Genomic DNA, 14,963 nt, shown 5'->3' on the forward strand with positions numbered 1-14,963 from the left:
TCATAACTCATTCATGATTCATGTGATGTGTGAGTGTTGATATCCACTATTTTAATTTTTAATGTACATTGAAATTTTATAAAAATTATCTAACAGCAAAGAATCACCTATCTCTTTAACCCATGCTTTTACTTGATGTTGATACGACATTTAAAGAATCTCAAGTCCCACCCTCAACGAATCAAAATTCAGAAAAACAAAGAAAGAAAGCTCCCGGAAAACTGACTGAAAAGAGACGAAAAGCGGTCGCAGTCCTACGGATTTTACAAAGCACACGAGTAGTATCAGAGAAATGATTAAGCGCGTTGAAATAACAGTAGTGTTTTGGCAGCAGTTATAGGGGAAGCACTGAATACGTCAACAATTTAAGGACTTAAGTTGTGGGTGTTGTGGTAACATAACGTTATGGATGAGAATATCGAAAAAATGGAGGAGGTAACCGATCACAGTAGTCATAAAATTGAGAAGAATGTCGTTTCAGTGACGCCGTTTTCTATTAATGATATTTTAAATAAGAAAGTTGATAATAATATCGAGAAAGACAATGATAGTGATGATATACAAGAGTCTGCATTGGATATGTCTAAACGGCAAAAACATATCGAGGGTGAGTCTTTTTTTCTGAGGTTTGTCGACAAAACTGTTGCTAGAAATAAATTATTCACAAAATTATTTTTAAAATGAAATTCAATTAGTTAGAAACTGCATTTTGACTATCATAACTTTTCAAACTATACGAAATGAGTGGATCCAGTTTATATTTATTCGAAACAATAAAAGTTTCAATATGAAGCAGACTAAGGTATATATAAATTGATCAAAAGTAAGTGATATACACGATATTTGTCTTCTCCTATAATTGATATTTTGAAGCCCACAAAAATCATCGAGCTGTTTCCTTTTTTCGAATCCCCCAAGATATTTTCTTACTTACATCATCACTTCAGTACTTTTATCTTATTTTCTAACGTTTTCCTACCTCTTATCACATTATTAATTTCATTTATATATTAAATAGTTTCTTTTCCCGATTTTCTTTAGTTTAATCATTGTAATGTATCTTTTTTATCTGCGTACTTTATAAACTTTTGTTTGGCATAATTGAATAGAAGATAGCAAATATGCTTTCAGATAAACAATTGAAATTAAAGTGATAATGTTTATAATGAGGAAGTCAATATCTGCAGCTTTTACAATAACTAAATGCTATTATGTACTTTAATGTTTTGAAAAATAAACATAGACTGAAGTTAACAAACATATTAACTCTTCTTCATGACAATATCGCTAAAAATAAGAAAATACCGAATCCTAAAACAAGAACTCTTTTAATGACAGCCAATATTCATATCAATCATCAGTAAGTCTTTGGTCCAATGAAAAAAGGTGCCCGCAAATCTCATTTCCATATTTGTCTCTTGAAATAGCATCTTTCAAACTACAGTTGTCTCTACAATAGCTTGTTTTTTATATCTAACAACTCGGTTTTAAACTTGACTTAATTCGTATGTGGTAACTCTTTCACACCAACATCAACAACTGGTACTTGGCAGTACAAGCACTGATGCTGCTCAAATATCAGAACGGGGTTTACACCAGGAAACATGATGAAAATCGCAACAAAAATCGATAAAATGGAATTAATGAAGAGGGTATACATTACGATAATACCATATGGACGTCAATTTATGTTGGAAGGGGCAAGCATTATGGCTTATTTAAGCTTACTGGAAAAGCCACCCCCTCACCCCTAGCAGTATCCCCTTTACTTTTTTAAATTACTTTTCATATTTTTTATGTAAAATTTGGATACTCCTCTTTGAGCTGATTTCAAAAATGTATAATACTTGTAGGTTAAAGTGGTTAGTTTATGAGATAAACAATTTTTCTTTTAAGAGCACAAATTTTACTTATTATTTACTTTCACCTTATTTGCCTGTACTAAAATGGGTTGTACAACAGTTCAAACTCTTTAATCTTTTTAACTGTGCTATTTATTCTACTTAAAAAATCCAAACAACAAAAAACTCTACTTTTTATTAAAGTTTGACATTGTCAACTAGAATTTGTAGTCACTATTGATAGTGTAATTTGATACATTATTTATTTTGTTTCTCTGAAATGGTTTACTCTTTGCAAGAAAGAATTGAAATTGTAGGTTTATACTACCAAAATAATAATTGTGCAAGAGCTGCTGCTAGAATATTTAACGAATTACAGGCGGAAGACATGCAACTCATAAGTATGTAATTCAACTGATGGAGAAATTTACCACAACAGGGTCTGTTTGCAATAAAGTGCATAAGCGAGAGGGACTCGTAAATAACGAAGCAATCCAAGTGGCAATTTTAGGGAAAGTCAGCTTAGAGGCTCAACAACCCCAATCGTTGTTTCATCTTCTACAGTTTTCCGAGTTCTACATAAATTCAAGTACCACCCATACAAAGTTAAGTTGGTGTACGAGTTGAATGAAGATGATTTTGATCGTCGTCTAGAGTTTTGCGAATCAATGACGCAAATTATCAATAACAATCCACAATTGTTAAACAATATTTGCTTTTCTGATGAATGCTCATGGTCATTAAATGGCTTAGTAAGTAGGCATAATTGTAGATATTGGGCTGAAAGTGATCCACATATTATGCGTGAATTCCATACACAACATCCCCAAAAGTTAAACGTTTGGTGTGGTATCCTAGGTGACCACATTGTCGGACCTTTCTTCATCAACGGAAATTTAAATGGTGAATCATATCTTGAGTTACTCAGGGAAGGGGTTGACCCACGTATTACAACAATAATAGAAAATGATGATAACCTTTCCGAAGATTTACTGGTATTTCAACAAGACGGAGCTCCCCCACACTATGCTATGCCTGTCCGACAATTTTTAAACGAAACATTCCCCGCTCGTTGGATAGGTAGAAGGGGGCAGATGATAGAGTGGCCACCTAGGTCACCGGATTTAACACCCCTAGACTTCTTTTTATGGGGGTATTTAAAAACAAAAGTTTATGCTACCCAACCAGAATCTCTGGATGATTTACGAGAGAGGATAGAAAATGAATGTCGACAATTAAATCCAGCCGTATTAAGCAATGTCAGAGAGGCATTTCAAAATAGATTATACCATTGTATGGAAGTGAATGGTACTCATTTTGAACACTTATTGTAACTTCATAATAAATAGCACAGTTAAAAAGATTAAAGAGTTTGAACTGTTGTACAACCCATTTTAGTACAGGCAAATAAGGTGAAAGTAAATAATAAGTAAAATTTGTGCTCTTAAAAGAAAAATTGTTTATCTCATAAACTAACCACTTTAACCTACAAGTATTATACATTTTTGAAATCAGCTCAAAGAGGAGTATCCAAATTTTACATAAAAAATATGAAAAGTAATTTAAAAAAATAAAGGGGATGCTGCTAGGGGTGAGGGGGTGGCTTTTCCAGTAAGTTTAAATAAGCCATAATGCTTGCCCCTTCCAAAATAAATTGACGTGTTTTTGGATTTTTTCTAAATACCAGTATTATAAAAGTTATTAAAGGTGGATATTTTTATCTGAAAAGCACATGTATATATATATATATATATATATATATATATATATATATATATATATATATATATATATATATATAAACTTCAGATCCAACTGTAGCAAAAACTTCAATAGCACAAATTATGAATGAAATAAAAATGAGACGAAGAAGTCAATTGAGAAAAATAAAAGAAACTGGAAAAATATAACTGAGTTAGCCAGGTAATTGAAGCTAGAGGATACAGAAATAGATCAACAAAAACGTGGTTGGAGAATGTGTGACTACTAAGAAAAACGTGAAATAAAAAGTAACCAAAAAGCAAACAATAGCAGCAAATCATTTACTAGTGGTAGTTACAAACTAGGTTTGAGACTTGTCTGTTGATTCGGAAAAAAATTGTTGTGCATTTCTGTATTTTGGGGATTTAACTAACAAGTCCCGTTTTTTCATTAACAGATTCTCGCTAAGTTCGAGGCAAAGAGATAAACTAAGATCGACAGAGAGAATTCGTTAAGCTATTTGTCGAATGTCTAATATTAGTTGAATGGGAATCTACATGATTTCTAACATTAATATTCCTAATTTTGCTAATTTGGTTAAAGAATTCGATAATCTTCATTAATTTATGTTACCTACTAACCAACAAATCTTTTTCGTAGCATACCTGTTAACTGGATACGTTAAATGTTGTGGTGATATAGTAAATACTTAAATTTTAATTGAACTTTATAATTTGATGAAGGTCCGTATTCCATCCTTAATAATACAGGCATTGTTTCAGTATTTATCGCCATGAGTCAAATACAAATATCTCAAATACTTCATATAGCAATCAAGCTAGAGCTACTTGATAAGAATTTATGACAGTTTAAAATCGCTTTTCTGTGGAAACAATAAGTCTATTACAGTTTCGATGCTAAAAAGTGTATACTGAAAATTTTATTTTGTTACTTGAATTATTTTTATTCGTTCATTAATTTAGCACTACATCACCGTACTAATACCACTATGAAGGATATATAATTGAAATCCTATTTCAATTGTCTCAGAACCTTCCATTTCCAAGGCGCACAATGCCCATACCGCAAATATATTTATTCTGTTTGTCGGCAGGGTAGCTCTTCCAGTACTCAACTCTTGTAAAATGAACGCAGTCTCTAAGCGCAAAATTTTTTAGTCATCAAAAAGTTGGAAAGGAAGAGGAGAAATCAAAAATATAGTGTAAGAATGCAAATCTGAAACAATAGAATTTCTTATTCTACTTACTAGACCAAAAAAGACCTTTACAACCTGAAAACATCGGAGAACTCCTGACAGCTCTTGTTGTTTCTGCAAGAATTCAAGGGAAATAGCCGAGCATCTTCTCTTTGAGTACAAGGCTGCCTATGAACTAATGCTGTATTTATATTGACTATTCTCAAAACCAGAAGAACCGCATGACCCCAAAACAGGTATCCATATAGAAGCCTCCAGACTTGAACGACGGGGTAACGCTGGGAAACCCGTCCTTCGCAAACCGATAATGGTCCAAGCCTGGTTGAAGTCTGGGCAGCGTAGCCCCGGCCATTCTATAGTCAGTCAAGGCTGGCCGAACTCTACGTAACTTTATTTCGGCTATCTCATATTCACCCAAGCCTGGCTGAAACCGATCTCGGCCATTCTATAGTCAGCCAGGCATGGCAGAACTTTGTTCTTCTATCTTATCCATAATAGATATCTTGACAATAAAAGTAATAATTTTTTATGGATAAAATTCTTTTATCCATAAATGACAATAAAACATGGAATAATAAAAAATAGTATCACTTCTTTATATGTTTAATTATTTAACTAATATTTTTATGTACGTTAATTAGTGGAGTGTATTAATAGAAATTTTTCATAAAACTAATTTCATTAATAATACAGTAAAAATCTATTTTTACAAGCAGCCGACCTGGTCCAGGGATGCAAACCAAGTAAGGGACATTGTTACTATACGAGAGTCCCACCAAGCCTGGGTCAATAACGGCTTCCAAGCTAGGGCCAGAGTTATACATACTTGGCCCAAATCTGGGCCTATACTGGGCCCGTCGTAAAATTGTATATGGCTCACTTTGCAAAGTCGCTGCATCCTGACTGGTAAACAGTTCGTAAAAATTTTAGCAAAGTCGATTTACGGTGTCTACGCATCAGCTCATCTGAGCTAGAGTTATAAATATCTACTTGCAAAATAAATTTTTGATAGAATTTTTATGTAGTTTCAAATATATACATATTATAAGAGTTTTCCTAGTGGGAATGTGGCAAAATTAAACACCAAAGTGTACTAACTGTAATATATTTCCGATCTTTTGCAATCGTCTGCAAATTAAGTTGAATAGAAGTTGAATATTGCGTTGTGTCAAATTTTGTCATATCCTTTGGAAACACTAGATTATAATATAATAATCAAATTTTAGCTTGATAGAAATATTAATCGTATTAATTCTATCAAGCCTCAATTTCAATATTAAACTGGTGGTCGCTCTGTCTGAATGTAACTGTCTAATGAGTTTCTAACATTCCTGAGTACCTACGTATGTTTATTACTGGTATCTCTACCTAAAAAATAGTGGAAAAGCCCAATTCAGTTCCTTATGTTAGCTTCGAACCATCTGTATTCCACGTGTGCATGGAAACGTAAGAAACAGATCACATCATCTGTGCGGACCCAGCACTCATGCGTTCGAGGTAAAAAAACTACGGCAAGCCTAACAGCTTGCCTAGTGACGTCAAAAGTTTCAAGCCAAAGTGCCTTATTGGATTTTCAAAGGACATCGGCCTTTGGTAGAAGGCGAAGTGCGCAGCATTCTTGACCGCCCCCAATCCAACTAGGATCTATGAAGGTTGGGACGCAGTGCATGAAATTCATCCATAGGTAACCATTTAAAGCTGAATTTGAGGAAACTGTGACATAATTCAAGTATGTGGAGGTTACCTTGATTTTCATCATAGTTTTTGCGCATATGCCTGACAAAGTACTACTTCCATACATGTCGAAAGAAATAATTTCCACTTATTTTGTGTAAAATCAAAAGTTTAAACCCCGAGAGAGCTGATTTATTCGCTAATTTTTATTTTCAAAATCGATGTTGTAGCATTTATAATGCGTTTCAAAAGAAAGATAACACATATGACTTGTTAAAAATACAAGTGTTTGTCACGTTTTAATAGCAGCCGGTTATCGGTGAGGGCCAAATCTGTAGAATATGGTGGATGGTTAACTAATTCGATGCCTGCTTGTGTTATTGTGGTTGTTGCAATTGCAGATCTGTGACGAAATAATTGTTGACCTTAACTTAGAGTTACTTCCTTTCAATGTTCGCGTTCAATGAATCGAAATTAATGATTTACATTACCCGGAGAATACATTTTTAAGCATAACAATTTGGTTATTTGTAATTATCTAACCGAATTATTTACCTTAGAAAAAGATAGTTGAAACTTAACTGCAACACAAAAAGTTGATCTTCTCCCTTCGCTACTATATTTGAAATGTGGAAAATACGGTAGTAACGGAAATTTGAAATGTGAAACTATATGAGACTTAGTCGTTAAAAAAATCAAATACCTCTTATATACTTTCATATTCTTTTCATTATAGTAGTAGGTACCACTCGAAAAAGCTTTTTCCCTCTTTCTTCTTTATCAAGATATGGAAGCATGAAGAATATTTGTCAATTGTAAGGTGCACTCTGTTTTAATCGAATCCCAAATTTCATTTTGTAATATCCCTACCAAACACGCAAATTATACACAAACAAAATAAACTGTTAATGCAATATCTAAAAATAAATAATGTCACAAGATAAATGCGAGGAAGATGACACCGCAAAGAACGTTTCAAAATGGAGGATGACACAAGCTGGTACCTATACTTTCAAGCTTTTACGCTAAAAGCTTTTTGCACTTTGCTTACGTGCGTTACTTAATTTCAGTAATTGGTATATGAATGAAGCTATTGTGTCACACAAAAACGATAAAACGAGTATCGATAATAATAATTTAAAGGACATTAAGGACACGGGATAATTTGTTACGATATTTTAGCGATGGCAGGTAATGGAGGAATAATAATGACGAAAATAATGTTGATTAATAAGGCTGCTATCGAATACAAAATAAAAGTTTAATGTAATAAACTTAATAAAATTTTAATCCTTTCAAGTAAGTAGCTTCTCAAGCAGTAGGTTTCTACATTTTCATACTCTTTTTTATTTCCAAAACTGTTCAATCCCTTCAAAGTAGCTCAAGAAGCATATGCAAATTGTTCTAAATTCATGCAAAAAAATTCAGGAGGCGATTGCTCATATGAAATTAAGATGGGCCTTTCCTATAACAAAATTTCTTCAGCCCACCCCTTTCCGAGATATCAGCCTTAAAAGGTGATAACTTAAATTGAGTTTTTTTTTTCTATAATTTAGTAATAATGGTTTAGTTACAATTAAGTAAAGCATAAAACTCGAAATTCTGTCATTTTCGTCCATTCACAAAGGAATTTTTTCAATATCCTTGTTTTATTCGAAAATATTTTGGGTTCTTAAATTTTTGTCCCAAAATCAATAGCTACAGATAAATAAAAATAAATCACACAATTTTTAATTTTTCTAATAAATTTAGTGGAAAGTAGTAAATATGTAAAGAAAAAAATACGTTTCGTAATAAATACTGGAAACGAGCACCTTAGTGCATGAAAATTATAGAATTTCAAGTTTCTAGCTTCACTGATATTTAAGAAAAGAAAAATAGGAACACAATTTTAGTTGCCACCTTTTAAGGGTGATACGATAAGGTAGAGAATGGTCTATAATTTTTATTTATTGTTGCATAATTTTAACATCGTTCATCAATGGAGTGCGTAACAACAAGTACGTCATATGGACATCCAAAAGTTTTGTTACTTTTCTCTAATATGCACTGAAGGTAGAACTATATCTATGTTACCTAGCCTTTGATTAGAGCTGGGTTTTGATACCTTTGTTATAAAAAAGTAAGAAACCCGTTTTGTTGTCAGGTTGGTAGCCGTACAGGTTAAACTATGATGAAAAATAAATATGATTACTTAGAAAAATGTCTTGTTTCATCATTAGTTTGCAAAGTTTTCAGGCAACCCTCGTATATAATAATGTATGAAGTCCACTAATATGTAAATAAAATATTCTTAGCATAGAGTTTATATAAAAAAAGTAATGTTTAAACACGTTCATTGATTGTTTTAGATTCACTGTCCGATTTAGCTACTCTCACCGCTGACTACTCCTTACCCCACCAATCAGACGACCCCGGTAGGGAAGCGGGCCAACCAAACCGCAAAAAGCGATCACGAGCAGCATTTACACATGCGCAAGTGTTCGAACTGGAACGAAGGTTTAGCCAGCAACGGTATCTCAGCGGTCCTGAAAGAGCCGATTTGGCCGCAGCGCTAAAACTGACAGAGACACAAGTGAAAATTTGGTATCAAAATAGAAGGTAATTAAAATTTTACTATATACATAATGATTTTAAATGTTTGTCTGGTACTGTAATTTTGTTCTAAATATTTGAATAGAATGAGGTTAACGTTTTACTTGTATCACAACATATAGGACATAAGTTTCAAAAAAATTAATATTTAGTCCTATTGGCATAATATTATCTATTATATTTATCTATCAACAAATTTTTATTAGGAAGAACTCCTAAACTTTATATCGGATCTAATTGTTTAAATATTTTCTGTTGTTTCAGGTATAAAACAAAACGGAAACAACTGCAAATGCAAGAAACGAACCTTCTAAATCAAAGTGCAAAGCGTGTAGCGGTAAAAGTCTTAGTAAAAGATGATATACCATTATTTCTACAACAAAAGAATCAGCTCTATCAAAAATCCGGCTATTATCCAGACCAAGCTAAAAACGATTTATTTATGGTACAAAAGTATCCAAAATCCATTCAAGAATCTATGTTGAACCTTTGTCAACAATATTCAAGTTCGATACAGCTTTTTCCTTATTTCAATTATTATCATCCATCTTTAATAGGAAATATGAGCCAGCATGAAGATGAAACTAATATAGACAACAGGGAGGAACAGAATTAGTTATAACAATGTTATTTATGGTACTCAAATTAGCTCCAGTAGTATACAGATTTGGGTTGGATTGAGGTTCAATATTGAAATATGAGTAGAAATTTTTTGGATTCACTTTTTGACCTTTTTTTATATGAATATAAGACGTACATGCAGTATTAAATACTGAACATTGAGAAAGACACTCCCAAATAAAGTTAAAAGATTTTTTCAAATGTTATAATATAAAACTGGAGTTAATAGATTACATATAGTATACTAAGTGATAGGATCTCGTATAGCATAGTTTTTATACTACATCAATTTCTGCAAAAAAATGCACAATTTAACGGTCATGTTTTATATCAGTTTCGACTACTATTTTAGTAGCTAAAAGCTTTCAAATTTTGTAGTAATGTCCCTAAATATATAGAAATCACAAGAATTATAAATATCAATATAAATTGTTGTACTTAAAAAAATACCAAATTATAAATCAGCAGCGCATTCTGCGACAAACAAAGAACTGGTCCAGATTCTAAATTACTGGGGCTTATAAGAAGCCTGATCCCTTCTATGGTATTAACTACAGGACAATAGAGAAAAACTTGGAGAAAGTTGTTGATAGGAAATAAATGCCTGCCTGATGTTGAGACAGGCAAAGATATTCCTGAGTAACTATAAACAAAAAGTAAATGTATGCTGAGAAATAACAATAAAATTAACAAGTGTCCTATCGGAGCATTGCAGCCTCAGTGGACATATAAAGATGCTAGATATAGCAGAGGATGCAATGTGCAGATTCTGCTATTATGCTTCTATCCACATAATCTGGAAATGCGAAACAAGACGGAGCTCCAAAGCATTACACCTCGAGACGTATGGAATAGAAAATTAATATCTTCGAAACTAGAGCCATCCCGTATCCTGAATTTTTTGAAAGAACTGAGATTAATTGATCAGTTGTTAACACTGCGCGTCCCCATACCACAGCAAAATAACTAGATACAATGTATGTGATACCCTGAATAACAACGCATTCATACAAGAGTCTAAATTGATTTATTGTCAATAGCTTTGTGAACAAAACTGAATACAATTTCTAAATTAATGCGATAAACTTCAGAAAATGTTTTCCGTGTAAAATTATGCTAGCGAATTTTCTTCTGTCTCTGTAACCACCAATATTTTTTCAATATTTCAATCTTTTAAATTATCATCCTTATCAAATTAGCAGCCCTTACCTTATTATTCGTAGGAAAAATAAGTGAAACAACTATCACATTCTTCATTAAGTCGAACGTGTTCAAATATCAGTAATTCTTATAACATTAAACTCTCTTCGGATTCTATTTTTCAAATGATTGTGTGTTTTAAACTACTGATTTAATATGACCCCAAAAACAGGAATAAAATGGATTCAATTCTGGAGATCGAGGAGACCAGTTTTTCAGTCCTCCTCCTCCAACGGCTGGAAACGACTGCATCTGAGTAATGCCTAGAGGTTTGACTAAATTGTACTGCGGCACCATCGTGAGACAGTTTTCTATAAAAATGCCATTTATTGACTTAAGCGCAAGATGTGGCCCAATTATGTTGTCCATTCCAATCCACACATTGATTGAAATTTTTTTTTCGACTACCAAAGATGGTTACTTGAGAACAATATGCTTCATCCAGGAATAGTATGTTATCAAATGAAGATGTTGTGGGTCTTTCATTACATTTTTCTCAGAATCTCAAAATGTATTTTTCTAGGTGAAAACTAAATCTCGGAGAAGGAATTTGTTTCATTAAAATGTAAAAGAAATATCGGAGAAATGTCAGTGATTAGGCTTTTTGGCGCTGGCAATTCACAAAATTTCAAACTTTTATATATCTTTACAAACACTAGAGGTAAAGCTGAAATTTAATCATAACCTTGTAGGGTTTGATTTGTCTATATTATAGAAAAGAGATATCATAATTTAAAAATAGCCCATACCTACATCATTATGTAATTATCCTCCAAATTGGAAATACGAAGAGTCACTTTGAAAACTTTCCATTCTCAATAGCTACCTTCCAGCAAATAATATGGTAAATAGCAATTTGCAAAGAGAATTTGCAGTCCTCAAAATTCAACAGATCTAACTTTCTTTGAAAATAAAGTTCTAAACTAACAGAAATAATCAAAACATATCGGCGTCAATATAAATTGTTGAATTAAATTATTTTTACAGATATTTTACTAAAAACGAATTTCAAATATGAAGTATATTTTGAGTTTTTCTAATTATTGGTCATTTGGCTTGGATTAGTAAAAAAATCTGTTTTTCAACTTTATTAAGAATCTACCTGCATACTGCTTTAATTCTTCTAAATTCATTAATATTGTCCGGTTGTATTCTATAAACGAATAATTAATATGTTACCGAAGAAAGAAATCTAAAGAAGCTGCATCTGATAATCTCGTTATTCATTTAATTCGTCTCCTTCTGCCAATTTTTTTGGTCGTGGACTTTCAAACATTTTTGGAAAAGTTCCTGTTTCAAATCTAATATTTTCTAATATTTCCATAAATATCAAATTAAATTACTGTGATTACTGCGGAAATAAAATATAGAAAGTTTTGTTACAAAAATGATGTCCATTTTGTCTATATTTACGAGAAATGAGAAATCATAACTGAAACGGATAGTTAACAAAATATTTAGCATTGTTTCGTTGAAATAAAAAATCTGTTCTTGTATTGAAATCATATTTAAGTAGCTCTTTAATCAACTGCATTTAATATTAATGAGATTTTTGCTTTTTCACAGTCTCTAATATTGTCGTCTACGTAAGAAGCTAGTTCCAGAAATCCGTGTTCTCGAATTTTGGGGCCCCTCCTCATTTTTTACTGTTATAATGATGGATTTTTCATATTTTGACGTTATGAGAAAACAACGATGAACCTCGAATATTTATCTATTAGTATCAATCAAACAGTACATACATTCAATAACAAAGTGGCAGTTTATATACCTAAACCTAAATTATAGTAGTATGGACGCTTCCGGTAAACATAGTTAGAATATAACGCGGCAAATACAAAAAATCCTATACATCCCTTCAGAGGAGTAATTCCTATATCAGGGCCAAACATAGTAAATCTCTCCCTTCACATGAATAAAATCCTCAACTCAACTACAAAAAACCAGTATCTTCTTTTTCTTATCTAATTTTTTTATTCAATTTGCTCCGTTGTTTGTGTTTTACATTTTAATTTGAATTTCGAGGTATTCAAATACCTCAATACTTTCTCAAAATTGAAATGCATAATTTTTGAAGCTTGATATTATGCTTTTGATATTTGACACTTAATATAAGTATAGATACTTTTCTTCTTTCACTTCCACTCAATTTAAGTATTTAATTTTCTTTTGACTACGAAAACGAAACATAGCAGACTGATAAGTATCATATAGAATACGCAATTAAATTATGTGACTTCCTACTTTTAACCCGATATTTTAATTTGAAGAGGAGAGTGATTCCTTGAACAGTAGTTGTGTCTGAATGAGAGAAAATATTCAGGAATCCATTTTTATATGGTATTATTTGGATGGAACTAGTTCGGACTTTTTTCCATAGTACTTCCGCCAATCAAAATGACAACTAGAGCAACTATAAGTGACTGATATAATCGATTTCTTAACATTATTTTATTTCGTATAGCACATAAATTATGTTGAAATATAGATATTATATGAAATGATTGTACAAATTGTATTATATGTATATATGTATGTTCTTTGTTATTGTAATATTTAAAATTGATATCGATTATCATTGTCACACTATTTGCACTGACATTAAATAAAAAATTGGAAACAAATACTGTAGTATTTGATATTATCACATTATCACATTGGGGCGAAACACTGTACGCCAAACTGTGAGCCCCACGAAATAAGTGGAATGTAAGCCCCCATTAATTTTTAACGAGGAATCGATATCCGTATTCAAATTTTGATGGTCGTGATGACACTTTTTTTTGATTAAAACCATATTAGTTGACGTACTAATTGATTACACACCCTATTTCCAGCAACTTTTACTTAGATCACTTTTTTCATCATCGTTTAAATGAGTTTCGGTGTTTTTCGGCAAACCAAAACGCCCCTTTTCTATATGAGAGGAGGAGAAATCATTCAATTCATAATAAATTTTTCGCGCACTCTTTTTTCGAGTCGAATATCGTGGATCCATTGTCCATATGCTCGGATATAATCTATATGGTTAAATTAAAAACGTCGTAATATTTGCTCATATTGCTACAGTTCTCCCAATATCAATTATAGAAGACAGTTATGCGAAGATCAATCAATATTTCATAAATACGCACGGCACTCACAAAAAATTAAGAAATTAAAAATAATGTTTACTCCCCGTAAACAATTCGGTAAACATCTAACAAACCGTCAGTCCACCTGGACTCATCATCTCCACTGTTTACCAATGAAATCATGGAGTCGTAAATTATGATAATAAAATTGAATTATCGTAACAAATATGGTTCATTATTTTTTGTTCATCAAAATAATGGTTGTACTCTTTTTAAAATTTTCCATAGATGGTCGTTCTAATAAAATAATTTAGGTGGAAATTTCGTTTCAGATATTGGTCCTATGTCCAACAAATGTCTTCTCCCCACTGTGTCAGGCAAAAGACACATTTGTATATTTCTGAAAATGGACGTCACTATTTATTTCTCATCTCTAGGAATATTTTATGTGCCAAACTAAGGAAAAATTTGTAGCTACTAATATTACTCAATGACCCTTACCGTCGAGGTACATTTTTGAAAATAGTTTGGGAGATACTGAAGTGGAAGTCTCTTTTCCAATAACAGTTTTTTTAGAGAGAAATAAAATCGCAAAAATAAATTGCAATAATAATAAATATGAAATCTGGCAACCACCTATTGAATTTTGAAAAAAAAATGGATGTCTATTGAATTTAGAATTGTTATAATTGTATAACCAATTTTAGATATCGAGGGTCAATATTCGAAGAATTTTCAAAAGTATCGACTTCTCTCGTATCGTGTGAAGTTCTAGTTACTATTATCGTATTTTTTTATGGAACTTTTCAGACTGTTCGTCGGTGATAGAATTCAAAGAGTCAGAAAAAATAATAGATCGAAATAAGAAGGGAGATCCATTTTTTCTAATACACATATAACTAATTATATTCTCGAACACATATTGTAATTGAAATCGCCCTCAATTCGAAAGTAAATCGATCTGATAATGGAAATTTATTATCATCAGAAAAAAATTTGTTTTATTTAAATGTTGCATTTGGAAATTGATTCATTTGATTG

The 14,963-nt window shown here is 31.9% G+C and overlaps 1 protein-coding gene across 1 annotated transcript; it reads left to right on the forward strand.

Moving 5' to 3' along the window:
- The first annotated feature begins 426 nt into the window (after positions 1–426).
- LOC130443072 (homeobox protein zampogna-like) lies at positions 427–13,472 on the forward strand. The gene is made up of 3 exons (XM_056777564.1): positions 427–607; positions 8,784–9,033; positions 9,292–13,472. The coding sequence occupies exons 1-3, from the start codon at positions 427–429 to the stop codon at positions 9,641–9,643; spliced, it is 783 nt and encodes a 260-aa protein (XP_056633542.1). The 3' UTR covers positions 9,644–13,472.
- The last annotated feature ends 1,491 nt before the right edge of the window (positions 13,473–14,963 follow it).

The sequence above is a fragment of the Diorhabda sublineata genome, chromosome 1 (assembly GCF_026230105.1).
Source record: "Diorhabda sublineata isolate icDioSubl1.1 chromosome 1, icDioSubl1.1, whole genome shotgun sequence".
Taxonomy (NCBI): Eukaryota; Metazoa; Arthropoda; class Insecta; order Coleoptera; family Chrysomelidae; genus Diorhabda; species Diorhabda sublineata.